This window comes from Anastrepha obliqua, chromosome 4 (genome assembly GCF_027943255.1).
Source record: "Anastrepha obliqua isolate idAnaObli1 chromosome 4, idAnaObli1_1.0, whole genome shotgun sequence".
NCBI lineage: Eukaryota > Metazoa > Arthropoda > Insecta > Diptera > Tephritidae > Anastrepha > Anastrepha obliqua.
The window spans coordinates 86,201,313-86,228,712 of NC_072895.1; the positions used below are offsets into that span (position 1 = coordinate 86,201,313).

Here is a 27,400-nt window from a genome sequence, read left to right on the forward strand (position 1 = left end):
TGAGTATAGATAGAATTCATGATCTTCCGCTTCCGGATCTCTTAAGGCTCATCAAGGAATCTAAAAGATTCGCGGAAGAGGGACCTCAAACCAAATTTGTAAGTCTTACCATCCATACAGTATCTATCCTATCTCTCAATTCCTTCCACTGTAATCTACCCGGGTGTAGTACAATGGTCTTCCTGACTAAGTGCTTGGACTTGCCCAACACCCCACAAATCTACTATCTACAATCAACAACTTTAAGGACTTAAAATTGGCGTTACAAGAGGAGTGGGAGAAAATACCACACAAATATACTCAAAACCTGGTAGGCTCTATGCACTCTCAGCTAAAATCAGTTTTAAAACAAAACGGTTATCCTAAAAAATATTTTTTTTATTTACTTTTATTTTTATTTTAAAAAGCTTAAATAAGAAAAAGAATTAAAAAATTAAAAGGAAACGCAGCGCTAGAAACGGAGCCTTTCAGCTGCTAAAAGTCTTAATTATTACATTTTTTTCTAAAATTTGTTTAAATTTTAAAATTAATCTAAACACTAAAAATTAGCTGTGACGTTTTTAAACGCTATATTTTGGTTTTGGATATTGTTTTGAATATTTTTCTTTAATTAATTTGAATTTATTTGTTGGTATTTATAATTTATCTTTGAATGTCGATTTAAATTTTTCTGCAAATGCAACTTAATTAAAAAATCTCAAACATTCCCTTTAAAATAAATTAGCACAAGAAACAGCTGTGAGCTACTGTACAGCTATCTGGTTCTCGGCCTGCCCGAAGCGTGTGCAAGAGCGCCCAAATGGATGTATATGCATGCATGTATGTATGCTCATACATATACGCATATGCCTGTATACAGTATTTCTAACGGCGTGTTGTCTGTGCCAGTTTTGCCTCGATGTCTACAGAATCTCGAAATGTCTGTGTGCTGTGTGTGACACTTGCGAAAATGCTTCCATCCATAGCCCTGTATGTGATGAGTGTTTTTGTATTTGTGCATTTTGGTTGGCTGATTGCATGAAATTTGGCCCGTGATGCTATTTTAGATATCACAAGTAAATACATAGATTTTTTGTGTACGTATAGAATAGGAATATTTAATATATAGGTATTTCCCAGCTACATATATTCTTATATGTATATATATTTATATATTGACTTAATGCTGAAACTACTGGCAGTACTGGACATGGATTTCTCATTGGTATTTGTAAATATAATAAGCTTTCGGTTGGAACGATTGCATCAAAAATACTGCTGGGATCCTTGCGGGACTGAGGGAAGTCCGGGCAGTAACGTATGGGTATACTCTGAACAGTTGGCGTTATTGGACTAATACATACATATAAGGTTCAAACAAACCAATTCGCTGAGACAATTAAGCTTTAAATTGCGTCATTGAGTTTGTGTTATTCACACATGCAAATTAGCTTACACAATTAGTATTTGAGAGCTGAAAGTGTTTCGATTTTATCTGTGAAAAATTCGGTGTGAGGAAAGAAAATGCAGAAAGACTTCACTTTATAACGAATTTTTTGAGTTTATAGTAGATGTACTGAATTCTCCCAGTCAGTAAAATGGTTCTTTGTTCGCTGCTTGGCTTTGTTTAGCAAAAAATTACATATAATTTGCCAATTCTTCAAACCTTAGGAAGGCCGCACCTACTGCTCCTTGTAGCATTAGAACAAAAAGTAACTCAAAAGCCATTGTGACAGCTGGTAAGTGAAATTAGAATAAGTTTTTTCCGGTCAATACAAATTCCTTTATTACAGAATTGATGGTAATTTTTTGGAAGAATATGTACATATAATTGCGCTCTTTTGTAGACCATGGAGCTCCACGCGCTCTTCTCCATAAGTCAATAACAGCAACTTCACCTCCCTCACTCCATCACAGTCTCTACCCTTTCGGGTTTTGGTTTTGCTATTCATTTATTTGATTTTTAAAACATATTTTGTTTTTGTTTTTGTGTTTGTGTTTTCTCTATTTGATCTTAACGCCATTTCCCCTTCATGATATTTCCTTTTCTGATTTAACAGACTTCACAGGGGTGCATAGAGTATCTGACACAAATTTTTAGCAACTAATTAACAATTGTCTGTTAGTAATTGGAATTTTTGGATAGCAAAGTACAATTAGATTAGATTGGATATAGACTAATACTTGCCATGATTCAATAATAAACTATTGTGTAAATAAAACTACACTTTATAAATTAAAATGGATTTACTCTGCGTAGAAGCGTCAACCAAAGGATGGGCTGTCTCGTGCTCATTCCCACAATGCAAAATTTCTATATGCATCGGAGGTGCATCACTAGGCAACTTCGCCCTCTTCCGATCTGGCCCGATTTCGAAATCCGCTGCCGAAAATTTATCGCCTGGTTTCAATGTAGTCCGCCCGGTTTTACCCAATATTTTCTTTTCATTTAGTCTTTTGGGACATGAACAAACTTAACGCACTCTTTTTATGGCACAACAAAAACCGCATTACCTGCTAAATTTTTTTTAGCAAAATCTTTCATTTCTATACTTTTGAGTACTTTATCTTTAGAATTTGCTCGGAAACAAAAAGTAGCTTTTCTAAGAGGATGTTGCGGATTTATTAAGTAGCTCAAAATGGCCGAGACAGGGTGAAAATTAGGCATCTTACTAAACTTTTAATTATTGCTTCATGAATACTTGCTTTTTTAAACGTATTTTCAAACACATTTTTTTTTAATTTTATCATATTTATTTGTTATCTCTTCTCATGAAATTTTCATGACATTTCGTTTGGTCATTGAACCAACTCGACACTTCTCATTGAACGTGTTCTTCTTTAAGGTTTTGCAATAATATTTAATATAATTACGGGTCTTCTATGTCTTACCAACACATGGACCAAAAGGACCCAACTAAATATACTGTATTTATATCAATTAAGTGCTGATTGCACAATTTATTAACATACATTCGTCCCAAAAAACAGTAAATCAGCCACTGGTGTGCCAATTTGACAAAACATGCAATTTATAGTAATAAAAACACATAAAGGAAGTTAGTGTCTGTGTATTTATTGAAAAGAAATCAAAATACATTGACAAATATTTACAAACTAAAAAAAATTGTTCATTGTGCTTCACATTTTTCACTCAAAATGAACCAATGTTGTAGACAAAACTTTGGCAAAAAATGTCAAATTGACACAAGTGTCTGACGCAAGCTGTAGCACACTTTGGGCTCAATTCAGTCCATAAGCGCTTAAATTTCCTAATTACGTTATTAAGGCGCATGTTTGAACATACTATGGTGTACGTGTCAAATTCAAGAGGAACTTGCTGAATCTTAGAAGTAAAGTTTAAATCAAAAGATGTTGAAAGACTGCGCCTGAAATGCTCCTTCAGAAGAACATCTTTTAGTATCTACATATTATACTGTAAGCCAAGGAAAAATGTATTCCAAATGACAACCCTCAGCGAAAAATATCCTACACCTCACGACTAACCGATTGCATAACACTATGTTGATCAGTTTTGTCTATTTTTTTTTTTCATTATTTTTGTTAAAAGTGTAACTCATTGTCTAACAAAAACCATATAAATCCAATTTTCCAATTTTATACAAAAATTAGAAAAATTCCCACACTTTTCATCACAATTCTGCGGTTCTTAATTGGAATTTCTGGACAAATTTTTTTGTGTATGCAGTTTAATAGTTTATTAAATTTTCTTACAATAAAGTGCAAGTTTGAAGTGGTTTTATATATTTCTTCCTTGACGGCGTTGCCCAGTTTTGCCATATTTATTTTCACAGTTTATTAAAAAACAAACAAAAAAAAAATAGTAGAAAGTCTGGCCAAAATAGCGATGTGCTATCATTGGTCGCTGTCTGCATGTTGGGTCTGACTTGTTCTTTGGCATACATAGTGCGAAGGTAATAAATACAGGGTAGGCCATTTAAAGCGGGCCCATTTGTTTCTGAAAAAAAAAACATTGAAAAAAACATTTTTTTTTGTGTTGATATGAAAAATCATTTATTTTGATTCAAGGAGATTTGTTCCAGCTAGTTTTTGAAAATGATATCCTTCAAATGTTTGCCTCTGGCCTTGATGGCCAAATGTGTCCTTTTTTCGGCGTTTTCCATCGTTTTGGCCAATATTTCGGCCGGTATGGCGGCGATTTCGCGTCGGATATTGTTTTTAAGTTGAGTTAGAGTCCTTGGCTTGTTGATGTATACCTTGGATTTCAGATAACCCCACAAATAAAAGTCCGGTGGCGTCAAATCTGGTGATCTCGGTGGCCACGGAAAATCACCATTTTTCAAAATCAACCTTCCAGGGAACAATGGCTTCAAAAAATCGATTGTAGCGCGTGAAGTGTGGCATGTAGCCCCGTCCTGTTGGAACCAGTAGCCTTCCATGTCATTTTCTTCGATGATTGGCATAACAAAATCCTGAGAACGACGATAACTCGATGTTCGCGGAGCCTCCTCAACACTGGCTCGTACAGCCTCGATATTTTCAGCAGAACGTCGTGTACGTTGTCTGGATGCGTGGCTGGTATTGTTGAGACTACCGTGGTTAATAAATTTTGCGTATAAACGCTGTAAAGTGCTTTTGGATGGCGCACTTTTAACTTTATTTTTTTTTTTAAACGCACGTTGAGTTTTCACAATTGAGAAGTTATTTTGGATGTAAAGCTGAATTATTTCAGCGCGTTCTTTTGGAGTGTACTGCTCCATGGTAAAAATTGTCTTGGACTGACGCTTCCAACGCGCTATGTCATTAGTCGATCTGACGTTCCTGTCAAAAGTTATAGGGTTGCCAGATGGGCCCGCTTTAAATGGCCTACCCTGTATATTATATGACCATTAAAATAGGTATCCCCAGCAAATGGTAGCTGCTTGAATTATGTCTTTGTAAATAATTTTGTCCATTTTATTGTGTTCGAGGTGAATAGGTCCTACTCCATACCAAGAGAAGCATCCCCAAATCATTATGTTGCCGCCACCGTAGTTGAAATGTTGTTTTGTGAAACGCAGTGAGTACTCTTGTCCTTTGGGAAGCAGTGATGCCATTTGTAAAAACCAAGCGAAGTTTAATAATACCTGTAAAATTTCTCCGAGCCGCACAAGGAAATTGATAAAGGCAACGTACCTACAGTGTCCGGCACTCGAAGAGTAACCAACTTCAGACCGCTCGCGCTGCTGATGCATTGGCTTCAGCTGTCTGTTAGTTGGCTAAATGATAGTCCAGAGTATTGTTTAGCAGTATTGTTTAGCGCGCGGAAGCATTTTGCCGAAAAAAGAAAATCAGTACTAGATTTCAAACGTAATAGTGTGATTACATTATATATTGCTGAAAAATCACAGCCAGCAATTGTTCGTGAGCTCGAGCATCTTGAAGTAAATAGAGTTTTTGTCAAATCAAAAGACTGCAACGCCACGTGAAATGGTTCAAAAAGTGAAGAAGCGACTTGAGCGAAATCCCCGCCGAAGTGCCAATCAAATGGCCAAAGAGCTGAAAATATCTGACCCTAGCATCCGCCGCATACTGAAAAATAATCTCAAAGCCATGACTTACAAATGCCAAAAGGCGTATGTTGCTTCGCTGGGCGAAAGCGGTCAATTTCCGAACATTGTTTTTTCTGATGAGAAAATTTTTCAAATTGAGCAATTCGTAAACACCCAAAACGATAGGGTTTATTTAACCGACCGTTCATATGAGAGATTGAGTCATCGATTGGCCATCAGGAGGCAGCATCCACCACAGGTAATGGTTTGGGCCGCTGTATCGGCTGTAACCGCAGGTGGGCGCTCTCCAATCGTTTTCATCTAGTCTGGCGTCAAGGTAAATGTGAAATATTATCGGGAAAGTATTCTGGAGGTTGCTTTGAAGTCGTGGGCAGACAAACATTTCGGTGGCAGATCATGAATGTTTCAACAGGACTCGGCACCGTCTCACAAAGCTCGAGTGAACCAAGAATGGCTAAAAAACAACGTTCCGAACTTCATAATGTCCACACAATGGCTCTCAAATTCGCCAGACGCGAATCCGATGGATTATTCTCTTTGGGCCATTTAATTTAAAAGGAAACAACGCAAATTTAAAACTAAAGAGTGATTTTTTAAGATATAGGAAAGTTTTTCAAAAAAACACACGTAAACTTCAGAAAAATTCATGGAATTTTTACTTAAATCGATAGTACAATCCATATAATTTAATTTTTGAAGATTATTTCATGCAAATGTTGACCGCGACTGCGCTTCAAATGGTCCATCCGCTTAGTCCAATTTTGGCATACTCTTTCCAATGTTTCGGCCGGCTTCTCACATATTAATGCTTTAATGTTGTCTTCCAATGCGTTACTTGAGGCAGGCTCGTCTAAATAGACATGAGCTTTAACATAGCCCCACAAAAAATAATCTAAAGGCGTTATATCGCACGATCTGGGTGGCCAATTGACTGGTTCCGAACGTGAAATAAAATGTTCACCGAACTCGCCTCTCAACAAGTCCATTGTTACGCGTGCTGTGTGGCATGTGGCACCGTCTTGCTGGAACCACATGTCATGCAAGTCAAGCTCTTGCATTTTGGGCAAAAAAAAGTTGGATATCATTTCATGGTAGCGCTCACCATTCACAGTTACGTTACGATTCGGAGCATCTTTGAAGAAGTACGGTCCAATGATACCTCCAGCCCATAAACCGCACCAAACTGTGACCTTTTCTGGATACATTGGTAGCTCTTGCAATTCTTCTGGCTGATCTTCACTCCAAAATCGACAATTCTGCTTATTTACGTTCCCATTGATCCAAAAATGAGCTTCGTCGCTGAACACAATTTTTTGATAAAAAATTGGATCTTAAACTTTCTTAACAGAACACGCATTTTTATAATAAAATTCAATGATTTGCAAGCGTTGTTCGTTTGTAAGACGATTCATGGTTAAATTATAGACCAAACTGAAGATATTTGACAGTGAAACAAAACACGAAACGTGCGTCAGCTGTTTAAACCAACTGTTTAAAAAGATAATAGCTACAAAATCACCCGTTAGTAACTAGTTTGTAACTAATGAAGTAACTCGTGACATGTACTAAAATAAATTATGATTTAATATTATAAATTTATTTCAATGACTTAATTTTATCACCACCAGTGTCAATATCTATTTATATAAAGGTACGACTCTATCGCTGCAAACATTTGTCCAAGTGGTGCACGAGTTTGTTTTTGCATATGTATGCACCAATATATACATATGGACATATGTATGTATGTATTTAAAATATCTCTAAATCTAAATTGCCTGTCTTTTTGTATTAATTTCTCTTCAGTTTCTTTTTCTTGCTTTGATGGCTTTCTTATTTACGGTATTACCTAATGCAGCTACACTTGGGTTCATAAAAAACGCTTTCGTATTAGGATTGCACTATATATAATATAAGATGTGATATGCACTTATTTAGATATGCCCAGCAGTCGGATCTATTATTTTTGAACTTATCAGATGTATTATATATTTTTTAAATGCTTGTAACTGGGATTTTGAACATGGCGATGCCCTACGAAATGTAAACTGTCAGCCTACACATCAGCATCGTGACATTTAACGAATAAATCAGCCAGCCACTGCATCAGCGTTTTACCAGTTAATGAACTAGTTCATAATGGACAAAAAAAAACTAATGATTGACTCCATCAATATGTGTATTAATCTTTTTTATTGCAATTGTCTGATGGATTTTATTCATCTAGTCCTAATTTCCCGCATTCTCTCCACAAATGGAGGGACCTACAGTTTCAAACCGATTACGAACGGCAGATATTTTTATGAGAAAATTTTTCATGGCAGAAATACACTCGGAGATTTGCCATTGCCTGCCGAGCGGCGACCGCTGTTGGAAGAAACTTTTTTAATTTTAGTGTTTCACCGAGATTCGAACCTACGTTTTCTCTGAATCCCGAATGGTAGTCACGTAGCAACCCATTCGGCTACGGCGGCCGCCATAATAGTGTATATAAATAATTGGTCAATCTGCAATTGGTCGGGTAAGGAAAGCTTTATTTCCTTTATATGCCTGTAAAAGTTTTTAAGTGTTGTATGTTTCTTTTCAAAGTGGAGAGAGTTGAGCCCAGCATTTCCTCTTAATAAAGACAAAATTTAATTGAACTCGCTGCCTGGTGGTTTCCATGTCGGAACGCCGGTACTTTCTACAACCGAAGAGAAAATTTTAAAGCGTTTCAGTTTCGCAGAGTGCGAAGTGAATTAAAATGGCTGCCGAGCCGAAAGATGCAATTATTGTGTGTGGTAAAGTAATAAAAAGAACAATGGTTCATCTATTCAACTTGTGCACACGAGCGATTTCGAGTAAATGGAGTAGCTTTAGAAGGTTCAGTGCTTGGACAACATTCAAAACTTTGGTAAAGGTTTACAAGGTAAAGAATTGAAATGCGCAATAAGTTTAGTAGCTGCTGCCCATTATTTTAGACACATTTTTTTTTCGTGCGATATGTGTCTTTGCTTTATTTTTCATTACAAATAATTAAAAAAAATTTTAAATTTAATTTTAACTAATTAAACAATTGAACGAAAGGTAAAACATATCGAATTAAAGGAAAATGCCAGAAAGTATTGTACATCTGCCTCGAGAAAAAATCATTCAATCAGCCTTTAGGAGTAAGACAATAGCGATACGACTCCCATTAAGAGTATTAAAACACAAAAATTATTCGTCATTAAATAATCAATTACTTTAATGAGCATCTGCTACAGATAAATTATAATTTTTTTGAACACTGGAATAAAAATCGATTTTTCTATTCCAAAAAAGTGTAAACTACATATGTTAAAGATTCAGATGAATATTTATAATAGTCGTACGTGCATCTATTAGTTAAAAATATTCTTTAAGATATAGTAAAATGAAAATTTTTACGTCGTTTTCTTCAACATTTTGACACTCTTCCAGTGAGCAAGCTTTGCATATGTGATTATAAATATTTTGTATGAAGTTTCTGTAGATTAATCCAAATCTGCCTTAGCTCGTTTTGTTTTGTCTTATGGTAATAAAAAGCTAATTTTTTTGAAAAAGTTTTTGTATATTTCTTATATCCTGAAAATGGTAACTGATGAAATTGGTCACATCCGTACTACTACCTTCTCAACATAAAAAGCAAATATAACTGCCGTTTCTATTAACACAACTGTTTTTATTCTCTTCTCTAGTCTACATAAATTGGTATTACGTAGAATTCTGCGTTGTTGCTTGTTGCTGCTGCTGCTGCTGTTGTTGTTGTTGGTGCAGTTGTTTTCGATGCCGTCGTCGTGGCTATCATGCGCTAGTTTTGTATTCTGTTGTTCTTGCTGTTGTTTTTATTATTGTAGCTATTATTGTTTTCGTCGCAGTTGTTCTTGTAAACACTCGGTTACCTAATTAGTCGTCGCAGACAACGTAGCACCAAAGCGGGGCAAGCCGAGGCAAAGCTCGCCACAAAACGACGAAAAACGAAATGAATAATAATAAAAACATCCATAGCAACAACAATAAGAGTCCTCAGCATGTGAAGGCGCGAGAAATAAATGCAAAATAAAAACAATAAAAAAAAGTTCTTAATAAAACAAGAACAGAGCAAACAAGTATAGTTGAAGAGAAAAAATGCCACAAGTTACGTATCCGTCGATGTCGACGTTGACGACGTTGACGACGCTGCCCATACTGCTGTTGCTGCTTACCGTCATTTGGTTCGTTCACACGATTGCTTTTGCATTTTTTATACGTTTTAGCCAGATAGTGTTAAAGGTCACGGGTGAAAGGGGAGGTGATGATATGTAATGTCCGCAATTTTAAAATTGTACGGTTGTTCGCCATTTCATTTCTTTCATTTGTGTTCACAAAAGAATATACGCTAGCTAAAAAAAAAATATATTTTGCCGAAAGAATTAATAATAGTGAAATACTATAGAATTTGAATTCTTAAGTAAAAAAATATTAGTTGGAATTTTTCTAACGTAATAACAACAATAATCCTTGCATTAAGAATTCGGGTGCTTAATCGGTTTTGTGTTGGTACTCTTGGATGCTGCTGTAGAACTGTGGTGCGTAAACAAAATGTGAAAATAAAATGCGTAAATGTAGTATGATAAATCAAAGAAAATAATGGAAAATATAGAAATAATATTTATTTTGGAATGTCGAATTATTTAAGATGGAAGATGGCAAGAGCCCAGCGTGGATTGAACAGAACAGTTGGAACTATCAAATCTTGAAAATCAATGCCAACAATCTGTCCGAAGTAGCTGGGAGTTAAATTTTAATTTTTGTAGCTGAATAAAATAAATGGGAATGTTCTCTCTTTAGGAAGCCTACAAACATTCAGACCGGTCTAGCGTTTTTCAAGCAGAAAGTTAAGAAGAATGATGAGCCGAACTACTGTAAAACTCCCTTGAATTGTTGATGGTCAAGTGATAATTGCACTTAGCGGCATTCCGCTAAAACGCATGAGCTGATGAGCGCGCGCTGATGAGGGCCTCCTCATATTTGTGGTGGTCGTCTTGATGCTTTTACACAAATGCAGGGACTTACAGTTTTATGCCGCATCCGAACGGCAGATGGTTTTTTATGAAGAGTTTTTTTCATGGCTGAAATAATCTCGGAGCTTTGTCATTGTTTGCCAAAGAGCAGCCGCTATTAGAAAAGACTTTTTCTATCATTTGGTGTTTCATAGTAGTCACAATCCAACCCAGTTGGCTATGGCGGCTGAAAAAAATGAATATTAAAAAAAAAAGAAATAGTAAAAACTGGTCAAAATGTTTAGATTTATCTAAAAACGAGCTGACAGGCTTTGGTAGTGATTCAGTAAATAAAACCTTGTTTTTAAAAACATGAAATTTTTCTCAATCTGAAAAATGTGCAGTTATATGAAGAGTTAGAAGTTAGATGCAAAAAACTAAACAACCAAGGTACGTCCAATCACTTCTTCTTCTTCTTGATTGGCGCGATAACCGCTTAAGCGATTTTGGTCCAGTTTAACAAAGTGCGCCAGTCGTTTCTTTATCCGCCTAACCGGCGTCAGTTGGAAACACCAAGTGATGCCAAGTCCTTCTCCACCTGATCTTTCCAACGCAGAGGTGGCTTTCTCTTCCTGATACCGCATCGAATACTTTCAGAGCCGGAGCGTCTCTATTCATTCGCACGACATGACCCAGCCAACGAAGCCGCTGAATCTTTATTCGCTGCACTATGTGTATGTCGTCGTAGAGCTCATACAGCTTATTGCTCCATCGCCTGCAATACTTGCCGTTGCTAGCGTGCAAAGGTCCAAAAATCTTCCGCAGAATCTTTCTCTCAAACACTCAAGGGACACCTCATCGATTCTTGTCATCGTCCAAGCTTCTGCGCCATACAATAGGATGAGAACCTTATCGAGTATTAGTTTTTTTTCGTCGAGAGAGGACTTTACTATTCAATTGCCCACTTAATCCGAAGTAGCACTTGCTGGCAAGAAGTCTTAGAAATGGATTGTTTTGCGGTACATAAAGTACATAACTCATGATTGGATCAACTGAAACAGAAAAATCGATATTGAAAACGTTTTTTAAATTGAAATTTAGAGCATGCTCAAACCACCTCGAGACGCCTCCGTTTAAAATCATATATCCCTAAAGGGTACATTCCTATTTTCATAAGATTTTGAATTACTTTGAAACTTTACACTTCTAAATGATGTAAAAAGTCACAAGTCGATTTTTGAAAATATGTTTAACTCTTAACTCACAAGGAATCATTGAGTCCCTTGGTTGCGTGAATGAACATGAATGCAATGTTGCCACAGGATCATCGACAAACACATATTCGTCTCTTGCCTGGACATTGAAGACTACACAGAGAATTTCTCTGCAGTTATGCGGTCAAGTCATGCATGTTTAGAATGCCCAATTCGTCTACATCTCAAAAGATTTTTTTAGCATGCCTTAAATTAGGCTGGAAGGAAGAAGAAGACAAGAAACGAACCAGTCTTCTATTGGTACGCTTTTGTATACACTTTCTAATTCATTTTGACTTATGCCCAAGTGCTTGCTTGGCATGCCATCATCGTTTTTCTGATTCACTCAAACTCGTACCCATTTTAGAGTTCTTCTAAAAAATTACCTACTACTGTAATGAAGCTTTACCATTACTAATACGAGTACACCTCGTTAGTGGCTCGACCTGGCTCTTGTATTTCCTAGCGTAAATCGATTATGGCGTTTATAATTATGTACTTGCTAGTCACATTGCTGTGCATTAGCTGCGAATGTTCGGAGTTTTCCCATATCTACTGTTTAAGTCGGTTTTGTTTTTTTTTTTTTATTTTTTTCTTTTCTTCATTTTTGCTTCAGACAAGTTTCACAGCATCCATTTAGGGAAATGCCTACATACGGCCGGCTGTTCGGTCAGTCTACCTAAAAAAGGGAAAAACTATTTTACACAGCTGCACAGCGTACACAACTCTCCTCTAGTCAGCTTAATTTGGTAATTCGCTTAGCATTCTTGTCGGCTTGGTTTCTTATCTACCGCCCGCTTCCACTGCATATTTCCGCGTGTCAGCCACCTTTGGATATTGACTTTCTTGTTGATATTGTCGTTTTCTCATCGCTGCTCACACAATTCGATTGAAATTTGGTTTGTGAACTTCTTGTCAATGATTGGCATTTGCTGTCAAAATTTGAACTTAATTAAATCGAAACATTTGTGCCTGATTGAGATGTAAGTTGATGTTGAGTTTATGTACTAGTAAACAGAGTCTTACGAGTTTAGTCATGTACAAATCGTATGCTGTTGGTCTAAAATTCTTATTTGTAACTATAATACTTTTGAAAGTGCCCTTCTATCCCTTACCTTACTCAAATTTTCTAGGGAATATTTTTGTGGAATTTAAGCCTCCACCGACGTCCACGAAATTAATATTATCATATCGGATTTAAAAGAAATAGCGGTTAAAATGAAAAGAAATATTGGATTAAAATATCCCACAGAAATATTCGCCATTCAATTTTCATTACAGACTCTTAAAAGACAATATCTATGGTAAAATTAGTTTTATACGATTTTTTTTAATCAACTTTTTCGATCAACTTAAGAGCAAATTCGGAAGACTTCAATACTGTGTAATTAAAATCTTTGATGTATAGACACAACCCGATAAATCGCTCAATATTCTACAACTCTTCGTGTTTCATATTTGGCTACTGCACATTTTTTTATTTAAATGGTTTTCCATTAGTTTTTAGTTCCACGAGTAACCACTTAAGGCGATGGCGGGGACAGTTAACGACTGGTTATTTAGGCACTACCAGCCATGCAGCTCTCGGCACGGGTACTTCAACAACTTAACTTAAAGTGCAAAGCCAACACGTTTATATCGGGAGCCGCTTGATAGAAGATAGATGCTCACTGTAGCCACCACAACCTGTGGCCAGACGCTACTTAGTGGATTGTTTTTGGCTTCGAAACTCACCGTCGACTTTACCGGTTTGGGAGGCCCTACCAATAGCTACGTTACCACCGGCATAGCACTCCGGATCATTGCACTTACTGAGCCTCCTCATCGCGGCAAGATAACAATCCCTCGAGGAGGATTGTTATTAAAAAAAAAACGATAAAAAACGGCCTCAGATTTCTGAATTTCTTTCTCATATTTATTATAGAAGTTCATTTATTATCTATGCGATGGTCTTAGGATGGTGTAGTGGTGCATAACCAAACAGCAGTTTCTCTTGAGTTTTGATTCTAATTGCGAACACAAACCATGAACAATTTTTTTCTAAGCGGTCGCTTCTCAAGGGGTAATAACAAACCCCCAAGTGCATTTCTTTTATGGAAAGCCGGTCATAAAAACCATCCCATCTGTGGTTCGAAGGCGATATTAAACTGTAGACTCGTCTTTTTTTGAAGTAGCATCAAAATGTTGCGCATAAATAAAATTAGAAGCTAGTCTCACGCCTGTCAAAAACGTATGCGCCACTTTTATTGATTAAGGTGCGGTCAGATAGAGCAATATATAAGTAGTGAGTGATTTCCCAAGTAAAAATGTTTACTTTCTTGTGTAAAGTACAGGGTGGGCCATATAGCGTTTGCTTTTTGAACCACCTATTTTTTTGAGAATGGTAACACAAGTTACATGTCAAATGTGTTCATAATTTACTTAAAGGCTTCACATTTACGAAATGGGACGCTGTTCGCTTGAACAAAATTGAGAAATATTGAAAACCTATTTTCAAAGTGGTGAGTCTGCTTCTTCTTTCGTTTTTTAATTCCGATATCAATTGGCCGCCTCGGAGCTGTGATTTAAGCCCGTTGGACTATTTTTTGTGCCGTTAAGGACAAATGCTATGCGAACCATCCAGAGACGATTGATGCCCCAAGAAATCGAAAATGTGCTTAAAAATTGGTTTGATCGAATGGCCTACTGTAAGGCCAATCGTGGCAGTCATTTGAACGATATTATTCATTTCATTTCATATTTCATTCATAAATGACAATGTTCAATTTTCAAAATAAAAAAAAAAGTTTGAAAAAATAAGAAAAAATATTGATTAGTTTTTTTTTTATAGCCGATTCAAAAAGCAAATTTTACATGGCCCACCCTATTTTTATCAAATTCATAATATTGAAGAAAAATTTAATCATAGAACACAATTCTTTACCTGGTTTTCGGCTTTTCAATCCTACTCAACTTAGCTTTCCTACCATAATATTTTTTCTCTGTTGTAAGTAGTGTTTTTTTTTTGTATTTGCCGCCACACTACGTGGACTTTAAAACAAATACTATTATGATTTCCAATGGTGGTCTTAATATTTCATACACTACTGTATTTACACACACCTGAGTATTTCGCCTTTCATTCGCTGCTTTCATTTCTAATTTTGCATTGGTTGGACTATGGAAGTAAGCTCTATGATTTCGTTATCGATGTACATAAACTTAAATGTGTGTGCATGTACATACGTATTCACACCTATACAAACACACACACTCACGAAAGTTCTTAATTAGCTAATTATTTCGACCGCTTTAAGTGCATTGATCTCTTATTTTGAAGTTTTATTTCTGCTTTCTGCTTTTTAACATTGTTTTTGTTGTTTGCTGTTTTCAAATGTTGTTGTTTACGCGCTACCATTGAGATGTATGGACTTTTGCACTTGCTATTATTTTATTTTTTATTTTAACTTTATTGTTATTTTCGGCGTTTAATTTTATTGCCCTTTTGCGTTTGCTCGAATTGAACTGAATTTAATTTGATCTCTCATTATTTCATTGACATTTGCAACATTCGCAAATTCATCCATTGTGCATTTTTGTGGTTGTTTTTCTAGCTGATAAATTTCTACTTTGGCTTTGTTTTTGTGAGTGTTAAAAAAACCAAAAATAAACGTTTCTATTTGTGTGTGTGTTTGGTTATTTTGATTGGGTTCACTTTTTTGACAAAAACGTTCGTTTAAGAGATTGCGCATTCATAAATACCTACATACATGCATACATATATATGATATATGTATGTTTGCATGGGAATATGTGAATAGCAAAAATATTGATAACAATTAGATAAACAATCAAAGGGTCCAAGTTGACGTGGAGCTTAACTTCTCTCAATAATAAAACAAAATAATTAGTTAATAGCAACAATGTTTAGTTTGTTACATAGATAACTGTAAAACAAGCAAAATGGCTCGCTACTCGTACTCTTGCCGTTTTGTTTAAGAGGAGAAACCCTTTACCCCTTCAGTGTAGAACTTTAGCGCGAACTAAACCTCCTACTGTCTAAGTGCAAATCCTCTCTCGGTACCACCGCTGTCAGTTACTTTTCACATGCACTCCGTAAATGGTTGCATGTATTTTAACTCCCACAGTTTTGGTTTATTTCAGAAATGAACCACACTCTCTCACCATACTTGTTTCACGTAGACTTAGGAGCCCGTTTCTTTGTTTAGTATCGTCTGTTTAGCAAACATTGACTTGATTGCTTACTAAATATTATCCCACGTATACGTTGAAGTCATCATGATGTCGACTAAGCTTTCTGGTATTATCAGATATTCTGATAGTGCGGCTAAATGGAGTCTGCTAGCCGCGAATCGGGGCATACGAAAAACACTTCAGCCTCCTTTATGTGCAGTAGGCCGTGAAGAGGAAGTTGGCATACCTGGACATAAAGGCGACTCACGTAGTCTAACGCGATGTACATAGGTACTTCTGGTAGCAACCATGACCTGTCAACAATGGTGTTAGTTGATTAACAATAAAACTCGTCAAAGCTTCAATTTAACCGATTCCAATTAAAAGTAGCGAGCAAGAATGAAAGCAATGGTAGTCGAAACGGCTAACATTGGACAGGAAAGGTTGAAAAGAAATATTTAACTTTTGAAGACCCCAAGATTTAATTGGATATTTTTTTTTTTTGATTTTTGGGTCATGGACCCTATAAAAATAATTAAAATTATTTCTTAACTAATCACGAACGCAGTACGTATAAAAAACTTTTTACCGAAGCATACACCATCCATGCACGAGTTTTATGGGGCAGGTTCTCTAATTCATTTGCGAGTGAATTTCAATGCAATTGCAAGAAAATTCCAATTTAGTGGTAATATTTTAATATTTTTAATTTTAATATTTATAATTTAATATAAGATGAAAAGTGATAAAAAGATATTGTAGTTTAGAAAAAAAATTGTAAAATATCACAAAAATTAAAGAGACTACAATTTAATTATCTTTTTCTCCTGGCTTGGGAAGTTGAAAACGCATTGTCTCCCGATGCACCCTCGTACTCTCTTATTCTTTACTTTTGACATTTTCATGCAGAAAAAAAAGTTTTACAATATAATTTATTAGCTTAAAACATCGACCTTGCACTAACTTTAATAGCTACTTTCTTTATTTTCATTTTTTCTCTATAATTTGAATATCAATTCCTATAAAATGTGTATATCACGGCATTAATATAAAAACGAACTGTTTTCGTCAGTTATTTTTGCCACCTTATTTCTGGCAGTCTGGCAATAACAGTGCTGCCAAGCACTCAAACGAGTTGTTCGGTGCGCTCTCACATAAAATGAGAGAGCAACGACTGATTGGACGTGTGTGTAAATACGTGTGAATTGAGTAGGCCGAATTCTGCTGCCCAATCCCCGATGACGCGGCAGCCGAAGTTACTCTCACAATTTTGCTATCATCCTTGCGTAAACTGATGTTTGAATTTCCTTACTCACTTGCATCAATAAAAAAAAAAAAACAATTTTTACTTATCAGTAAAGTTTTTAAATAATATTTACTTTGCCCCACACAACACAAATACATACAACACATCTCACACACCTTTTCACCAAAAACAATAAAATTAATAATTAATATATTTTTATTTTTTTTTTTTGCAGCTTATGGAACAACTGAACACTAAATATTGGATTTCTATCAATATGTGGAGAGCCTTTGCAGAAGCCACTATGAGTTTAGAAAATGGCTGCATTGCCAAAATTTAATACTCCAGCCACTATGAGAATGGAATCCGCGTAAAATGGATTCCTAAAATTATTAATTGAGTTAAGAAAAATCCTAAAAAATTGACAAACTTATTGAAAAGCGAAAAGAAAAAAATGAACGCTGACGCCCTCGATTGTGATTGCACAGTAGCGCAGCGACAGCGGCAAAAACAACAAGAATATCAAAATGGGCAAAGGCAAAGTCAACAACGACCAAAGCAAAGGCGGCCGTCGCCGCTATGGCAGTGGCGCGCAACAGAAGCGTGCACCGTGACCACTAACAATAACAACAGTGGCGCAGCCTGCAGCAGCAGTAATTGGCACGCGAAAATTGCAAAGCAAAGACGAAGAAGCAAAATGCCAATGGCTGTGCAAATAAAACATGAAAATAACAGTACTCGCACTAATTACTGCAATTTCAATAAACTCAATCGATTACTAATTGCCACTGTCGGACTATTGATAACACTAGCAGTAGCAACGACAACTACAACAACCACAATAGTAATGATAGCCGCTGTGGCAACAACAAAACCAATATTGAGTGGCACACTGGCAATGACAGTACCAGCGGCTGCACTGCTCGCGCCAATTTCACTAATTGGTCATGTGACAGTCGCAACAGCAGCAGCGGTGCCCGCCTCATCACCACTCTCTGCGCAGCAACAACAACGTCAAATACAACAGCAACAATTGTTTGCGATGCTGACAAAAAATCGTCAAAGCCACACTGGCGAAGTAATCACAGCGGGTGGAATAGATGTGGGCGGCGGCAGCGGCGGCGGCGGCGAAGGATTACCAGCATCAGCGTTAGCTGCCGCATTTGTTCCCAAGCATTTATTGGAACTAGATGCGGCCGCACCGGAACCCGATGATACGGCGGATAACGCAGATATGTCCTTTGAGACAGCTGGCTTTGTGGCCGATGATGGTCAGCGTTATGAGAAGGCGGTGAAAGCGTTGGCTGCCGTCGTTAACAGCAAAGCCAATGGCAATAGCAATGATAGTAACGGTGGTGGGCGACTGTTTGGTGTGAGTGTATCATCGGATTGCCCAAAAGAATGCAAATGCCTGGATGCATATTTCGATTGCGGTAACCAGCTTTTGGATCGTATTCCTGTATTGCCAACCTACGTGCAAACGCTGTAAGTGTTAATGATTTGGTAATACAATTGGTAATTATCAGATATTTTATGAGGTTGCCAGATGTGCTAATTAATCTAATTGGTTAATAGCTTTTCTTAGAATTCTCTGGTGATCAGTTAGACAACTTGCAGAGAGTGATAATTATTTTCATTTTTAAATACGAGCAGGCTAGTACTTCTACCGATCTAATGCCCTTCAAGTGAGTTTGAAGCCTTGATTAGTTCGAACTATTTTTCATTTTTCATATATCAAATGATGAATTTCATAAATCGGTATTATTAGAACTACTAATTATTCTTCTTGGTAGGCGCTCTAACCGATTAAGCGAATAAAATATCGAATGAAATCACAGTTTCAATATAAAATTGAACAATCCGTCAGTGCTTAGTTGAAGCGCACTTTTTGGTAGTAAAATATCGCGCTTTCACCTCAACTGAAGGAAAAAAGCAAGTCGAGGGAGGACAAGTTTAAAAGTATAGCCTCAAGTACGAAACCTTAGAGATTCAGTACCAAACCCCACATTCGACTACTTTTTATTTTTCTTGCTGTTGCAATTGTATAAAGTATTTCCCCATGTCATGAAATGAATACTCAGGGTACAACGCACAATTTACGTTATTTTCCAGCTCGTTTCATACCGTAATCGAACTAGTCGAAACATATTCGTTGATATTGTAGATTGGCGTATTCATTTCATTTTTTATTAATATTAGTCAAATCGGAATTTGGAAGTAAATTATGCGCTTTTAACGCATATAACGAATTTTAGAAATGTCAAAAACAGCTCGTGTATTTTTTCTAGTTTGAAAAAGTGTTGAAAATTTCGTGTAGAGCATCAAATTACGCACTAAACATTCTTCATGTAAGTAGCGAAAAAGGTAGAAGGTATAATCCTCGTATTTTTTTTTTTCATAGTAAATTTTTGGATATAAAAATTATTTATTGGTGAAAATAATGAAACTTTACGAAGTTCAAAAGATATTAATGAGAAAAATATTTATAAAAAACACAAAAAAGAAACATTTTCGTCTAAAATAATAAAACATTGTATAGAGTGGAAAAATGATTTCGTTTTCTTTACATATTTTTTCATACTTCATACTTTCGAGTAGCCACTTACAATATCCTCTCCGGTTGATTCCCAAAAATCCGTGATTCAGGGCATTGTTGCATGTGCATTGTAACTAAAAAAGTTAAAAGTATTAATTAATTTTTTTTATTCTATTTTTTTTTTTGTTCCCTTTATCACTAAGCTTGTCATTCCTACTTCTGAGCCTCTATGGTAACGGAAAATTTTAGTTTTAACATTTATTATGAAAGGTTTTTTTAAGAGCTTGAGAGCTTAAAATGATATATAAAACAGAAATATTGTTGGAATGAATTTTTTTATTATAATCTGAAAGGTAATTTCATGGCATTTATTTTTTGATTATATCCGGCATATGTCCGCCGCGGCTACGACTTACATGGTACATTCCAACAGCCCAATTTTGGACTACTTTTTCCAATAAATCTTAATAATAAGTCCAATGAGCCCAAGAAGTAAAAATGTCATTTGTCTTCAATACTTGCACGAGCTGTATTTTAACCCTCCGTTGGGCAGCTGGGTCTGGTCAGACTTTTTCGACTGTGGACGTGAATTGAACATATTTCTATTATAACTCACGACTTGAGCTTCCAGGTAGCTTCCTAAAATTAAATTTTCCATCGATTTATGGATATAACCTTTTAAAAAGGATCCTCGAAAAATGCGAAAAAGGCAGGCCCGGTTGCCCAACCGAAGGTTTTAAAAAAGGTGTCGGACGTAAGGCCGAATCAGCAAAAATTCGACGCAAGCGAAGGTTATTTGGCTTCAATTCTTGCACGAGCTGTATTTTATTGGCACTTAAATCAAGATCCTTACGTGAAATTTTCCACGTAGTCCAAGGGCAAAGGCCAACAAGTTGAGAACGACGGAGAACGATTGGCGTCTTCTTCAACTCTTCGCTCTATGAACTTCGCGAAATCTTAACAGATTTATTTTTCTCAAAGTAAATTTCCACAATTGGAAGCGTTTCTTTGGCGTTAAACGATTCATGATGACTTGCCAAACCTTACTGAACAAAAATGTTAACAGAGTTTGCCATCCTCAGCTGTCAAACCATAGTTATCGACATCGACAGTTTTCATGAAGCTAAAAAACACCCGCTACTTGCATACGTGCATAAATGGTAAATGGCAGTTCCTTTTAATTGTAACGGGTGATCAATTAAGAGGAGTTTTTTCATTTGCGTTTTTTTACAGATCACGCGCGAGTTGGGGCAAACTGTCATCGTGGATTTGTTGAACAGCGTTTGGCATTTCATCATGGAAAGACTCACACCGCAACAACGTCTACAAATTGTTCAACTGTATTATGAAAATCAGCGTTCTGTGACAAATGTTTTTCGTGCGCTTAGACCGCATTATGGTCAACATAATCGGCCTGCCTTAAACACTATTCGACATACCATCAACAAATTTGAATCCGAATATTCATTGGTGGATAATTCTCGACCGAATAGACCACGTCCAGCAAGAAGCATTGAGAATATAGCGGCAGTAGCAGAGAGTGTACGTGAAAACCGCGATGAATCGATTCGGCACCGTTCTCAGCAACTTGGACCGTCGTATGAAACAACTTGGTCAATTTTACGGAAGGATCTTCATTTAAAAGCATACAAAATGCAGCTCGTACAAGAACTAAAGCCAAATGACCTTCCTGCACGTCACCGTTTCGCTGATTGGGCTCTTGAAAAGATTGAAGAAGATCCGCTGTTTTCGAGCAAAATTTTGTTCAGCGATGAGGCGCATTTCTGGCTCAATGGTTACGTCAATAAGCAAAATTGCCGTATTTGGGATGAAGAGCAACCAGAACAGGTTCAAGAGCTACCTTTACACCCAGAGAAAACAACGGTCTGGTGTGGTTTATGGGCTGGTGGAATCATCGGTCCATATTTTTTCAAAAATGATGATGGCCGCAACGTAACTGTGAATGGTGCTCGCTACCGTACCATGATATCGGACTTTTTGCTACCTGAAATTGAATCTAATGATCTCTACGACATTTGGTTTCAACAAGACGGAGCCACTTGCCATACAGCTCGTGAAACAATGACTTTATTGAGAAGTCATTTCGGAGAGCAGCTGATTTCACGTTTAGGACCTGTGAGTTGGCCACCAAGATCTGGTGATATCACACCTTTGGACTTTTTTCTTTGGGGATTCGTGAAGTCCAAGGTCTATGCTGATAAACCAGCTACGATTGAAGCTCTGGAAGCCAACATTACGCGTGTTATTCACGACATACCAGTCGAAATGCTCGAACGAGTGATTGAAAATTGGACCTTCAGAATGGACCACCTTAAGCGTAGTTGCAGCCAACATTTGAATGAAGTCATATTCAAAAAGTAAATGTCAAAGAATGTCCTTTCAAATGATAAATAAAGGTTTTGAACATAATTTACATTTTTGTTTTTTTTTTAACTATTGAAAAAAGCACCTCATGATTGATCACCCGTTATTAGAAACAAATTTATGAAGTACCTTTTTCGTTATCGCACACTGTTTTCGTCTGCGAAGACCAACAGATACTGAAATTATTCGGTTGATATATTTGCGGAACATTTTAACTCTCCATCGATCCTGCCAACTTAATATTATATATTTAGGATTTTTAAAAATAAGGGTCAAAACGACCCATGACGAATACGAAATATTAGAATAAAAGACAATATTAATGGCAAAGAAGATAATATTAATGGTGAATGTGGTTTTGTATGAGTTTTTGTTTGTTAAATAATTTAGATCAACTTGAGACCAAATTAAAAAAACTTCAAAAAAGTTGTGACGCCTAGGAGCAAAACCACAGCTGTTTCAATACTCTATAGCTCATCCTCTTTTATATTTAATGCTATGCCGCATTCTTGTCTATTTTTCTCGTCCTATTTTGTCACGCAATGTAATTTAATAGCATACAAATTGGCGCAAAATTAATCACCCTATCGGATGATTTATAATTTTTGCAAATGGCGCCATACAAATTTCCATCACTCAAAATATTTTTTTTACTTAGTTAAAAAATTATTCAAAAACAAAATTTAATGATTAATTTTACGCCACCTTGCAGAATAAGATACCTACATATTTCATGTTTTTTTTTAATCTGAGCCTTTTTGCTGTCACAGGTTGGGCAAATAATTGACATTAGTTTTCATTTAGCGTAAATATGAAATTTTTTATATTTTTATTTTACACAGCTAATGCTCGGGTATAATATCCTGCAAAAGGCTGCGCCAAATTGATTGGAGTTCAGAAATACTTGCTAGCTTCTCTAATTTGTGAAATCCAAAATTATAAAGTGGATATTACGGAAATAGTAGTAAGAATGAATGGCTTAATTAAGAGGGTCGCTATAAATGAAAAAAACAAATTAGTTAGCTAAGAAAGGTGCGATTGATTTGAGATTTGAAGCTTTTAAAAATTTTCACCTCATTTGCCCCTTATAAAAATTAATTGATTCAAGTTTTTTGCATCCTATTTTAAATATTTTTTATTACTCACAAATACCACTTTTTCTAGGTAAGCACTTATCAACCTGTTACCGACCTGTTTGATTCTTAAAAATTGAGATTTTTTATACGTAGATGGCATTTTAACAAAGCGAATAAGTTGAGCCTCATAGCCATAAATTGTGAAAAATTGTTCTTGAAAGCATTATTTTTTTTTGGCGTGCGTTAATTTAAATTTTACTCTTTTATTTGAGTTATTTTTCTTCAAGCAATTCTTACAGTGTTTGGTTGAAGTAATATAACTTTGTGGGTGTTAGTAATTTAGCATAAAAAAGCGGTTATTGGTCCTTTACTGTATGTGTTGATTAGGTTTTTCACGGCGGGTCTCGTACGTATAGCTTTCCGTGTATACGTTTGATACAACTAATTGGCGAAGCAATGTACCTGTAGGTCAGCAAATAGCCACCACAGCAACCACCCTAACCTCGGCTAAAGGCAGAAGCACCACCTAGGCATGTCAGAAGTCATCTCTTCCAAATCACCGCCGCCATCCAGATATACATAAAACAGCTACTGGATTTGACTGCATATAGGCAATGTTTAAAGGGCATTCATTCAATTATCACCTTCAAGAATTCTCATCCCTGCATTTTATTTTTTTATAATTGAAAGTTTTATTCAATGTTGAAAATTTTTTACGAATTGAAGTAGGAAAGGCTCTCAGTTCAAATCATTCCAATTAGTCGAATCTGTCTCAAAATACATATGGTATTTTAGGTCATGTAAAAACAAAATAAGATATCGATTTTTTCCATATTGAATAATTTTGCGATTGATCCTCATGAAGTCATCGCCCGTCCCTATTGGTAACGAACTTGTTTATTTTATTTTCACAAGCCTCTCTTTGCACCATTAGGAAATTTTTGCAATTTTTTGAGAAGGTGATAATCTATTGTTGCCAGGTCTGGAGTATTCTGCGAATCCGATAAGAACCTCTCATTCTAACTCCAAAAGCTACTGTTGTGTATGTTCTTTAATTCATACGAGTAGTGAAAGTATGGCCACTTCTAGTTGATCACCTGCTTCAATCTGGTCAGTTGTTGAAGGTAGAAGTTCGGGTTGAGTATTTGACCGTCTCCTGATAGATAGTCGACTTCAATCAGTCAGTTTTTTGAAAGTAAAAATCCGATAGCAGCAGAACATTGATGATTCTTTTTCTTAGGAAACAGAAACCCCTCTTGGCCGTTAATCCGAACAATAATGATTGTTTGGGTCGGTTAACTATGCCTCGTCGGTTACTATACCTTTCAAAAATTATTCGACTTCATTATATTTCGGCAAAGAATCGCAGGCATCAATTCGATTCAAAAACTCGTGTGGCATCCATAAAATGAGTTTCTCCCTAAGACCAACCTTATATCAGACTATGGTTTTACAGCTGAAAATGGCAAACTGTATTGACATTTCTGTTCAGTAAGGTTTGGCAAGCCAACACGAATCGTTTATCGCCTGAATTGTGGGAATTTACTTTGAAACAAATAAATTTATTCGCGAAGTTCATGGAGCACTTCGCCCATTTTACGTTAGGTTTACAAGCTGGCGGCATCATCGGTGCTTTTTTTTTCGTTACGATGAATGGCGATCGCTATCGAGTCATGCTGACTGAATTTTTGTTTCCAAAAATTAATCAGCTAAGCATCGACGACATTTGGTCCCAATCAGACACTCAATTTATTGAACTGATCGAGTGTAACTCGTATCCGTAAAGGACGTATGCCGGACATGATATACAAAAAATAAATGGCATGAAATTATCTCACAAATATTACCATAAAAAATTAACTCCAATAATATTTCTAAAATGATCATTTTTAGTTCTCAAGCTCTTAAAAAACACCCGCTACAAAAGATTCCAAACGGTTTTCTATCTAGTTTTCAGTTCCTGTGGAATGGAATAAGAGCTTAGGTGCTAGCCCGATTTGACGATTGACCTACTAGGTCTCATTTTATCACCCAAATTACCCAACCGGGATAGGCGGAACAACAGCTTTGCTGTTGCATTCGATATTGTATTGAGTCCACAAAGTGATAGTGAAAGGCTCTAAAGAATGTATGAAATTTCCCCTTTTTTAAACTCCATTTCAGAACGTTGTGACACAAACTGGCTCAACCAAACAAAAAGTATATTTTTTGAAGTGTAATGCCTTAAGGGGGTGGTAGGGTTTAGCGCTAAAAAAAACACTTTTTTTTGCATTTTTTTACAGAAATATGGCTTAAGATACTTTAATAAAATCAGTTGCATGTTATTGTACATCTTTTCAATAAGTTTTTAAAAAATATTAATAATAAAATATTGACAAATAAGCCCATGACAAGGTTTTTTGGAGATATGTTTTTCGAGAGGTGCTCTGCGGTGCCAATCGGCATTCGTCGTAGAATCATCTGAAACTAAAAAAGTCGAATTTTTCAGTTAAAGTATGACGTAAATTTCGATTTTGTGACCCTCAGGGCATATGAATGGACGTCTGGCATTAGTTTCTTAAATAACGGAATTTATAAAAAATAAATACATTTAAATTCATGAATATTGTTTGTCTTTTTTACTTTTTAGCGATTTGGTTGGCAATAAACTGAACAACACGAGTGTGCTGCAGATAAAAAATCTAACGGAATTAATTAAACTGTAAGTAGTAAATATAAGACTCTTTAAAACATGTTACTGGTTATCAAATGTCGCTTGTCTTGAAAAAAAAAGTTTTACACCGAAAGCAATTTAAGCGCAGATATAAATTTGTACGTACATACAGTTAGGTAAAAAATAATAAGAACAGCGACACCACGAATCAGAATTTAATGCAAAAGCAAGTTAAGCCATTAATGTCTGCCCATAGGCCATGCTATGGGACTTTTTGAAAATTTGTAGAGACGCTCATATACGTCCGGCTCACTTCATTAGGAGCAATAATTTTTATGGAAGAAAATGGTTATATGATCTAGTAATCCAAGATTTTCTGATAATTCAAGTGAATACTGTATTTTACTCGAAAAAAAAACATACATCAAAATATTATTCCGCCTAACGGTATTCGCAGCAGTAAAACTTCAGGTATATTGTTCGTGATTTATTGGTTCGCTTGAATGGAGGCACTAACCAAATAAAAAAAAATATTAATACATAAATATAGGAAATTTGGTTATTTTACATTTAACTTCTACTCAAATATGAACGAGACGGTATCAATAAAACGGTCCGCGGATGACATATGGCAAAAATAAATTTTTTATTTTTTGGTACGACTGTTATAAGCTTACATGGCAAATTTCAGCGTGATATGTCACATAGTTTGTTTTCTGTGCTACTGTAAACAAGTCAAGCTCGAGTGTGTTCTTCGAATTCTCTTTTATGACTTCAATTGTCTCAAAATGTTTTCCACGGAGCAGCAACTTGAGCTTGGGAAACAGGAAAAAGTCACATGGAGCCATATTAGGCGAATACGGTGCTTGCGGAACGATATTAACATTATTTTTGTTCAAATAATCGCGAACAAGACGCGATGTGTGAGCTGGTGCATTATCGTGATGCAAGAACCATGACTTGTTGTCCCACAATTCCTTCCTTTTAAGACGAATGTTCTCGCACAAACGCTTTAAAACGTCTAAATAATATTCAGCGTTAACCGATTTTGCGATTTGTGCGATTTTCAAGCACAATTTCCTTTACTTTTCCGATGTTTTCGTCGTTTACTGATGTTGCTGGACGACGTTCATGAGGCAAGTTTTCAACCGATGTACGGCCCTCTTTGAACGATTTGTACCACTGGAAAACACGTGCACGCGATAGAGCAGAGTCCCCATAGGTTGTCTACAACATTTTTAAGGCGTCTGAAGCCGAAATTTTGTTGGAATAACTAAATTTCAAACAAATTCTTTGAATTTCCATCGTTAAATCCGAAGAACACACTCGAGCTTGACTTGTTTACAGTAGCACAGAAAAAAACCTATGTGACATATCACGCTGAAATTTGCCATGTAAGCTTATAACAGTCCTACCAAAAAACAAAAAATTTATTTTTGCCATATGTCATCCGCGGAGCGTTTTATTGATACCGACTCATTCATATTTGAGTAGAAGGTATTATTTAAAGCTTAATAGTTTGTGCAGCCACCATGTTTATAAGTTACTACGTAAATACGTTGGCGAATGGATTTGTACAAATT

General features: G+C 36.1%; 1 protein-coding gene across 1 annotated transcript in view; it reads left to right on the forward strand.

Moving 5' to 3' along the window:
- LOC129244633 (leucine-rich repeats and immunoglobulin-like domains protein 3) overlaps window positions 1-27,400 on the forward strand; it is a 70,692-nt gene that overhangs the window by 27,956 nt on the left and 15,336 nt on the right. Inside the window, exons 2-3 of the mRNA XM_054882369.1 lie at window positions 17,403-18,652; window positions 25,794-25,865. Of these exons, the coding sequence (XP_054738344.1) occupies window positions 17,622-18,652; window positions 25,794-25,865 (1,103 nt within the window). The 5' untranslated portion in view covers window positions 17,403-17,621. The remainder of the gene's footprint in view (window positions 1-17,402; window positions 18,653-25,793; window positions 25,866-27,400) is intronic.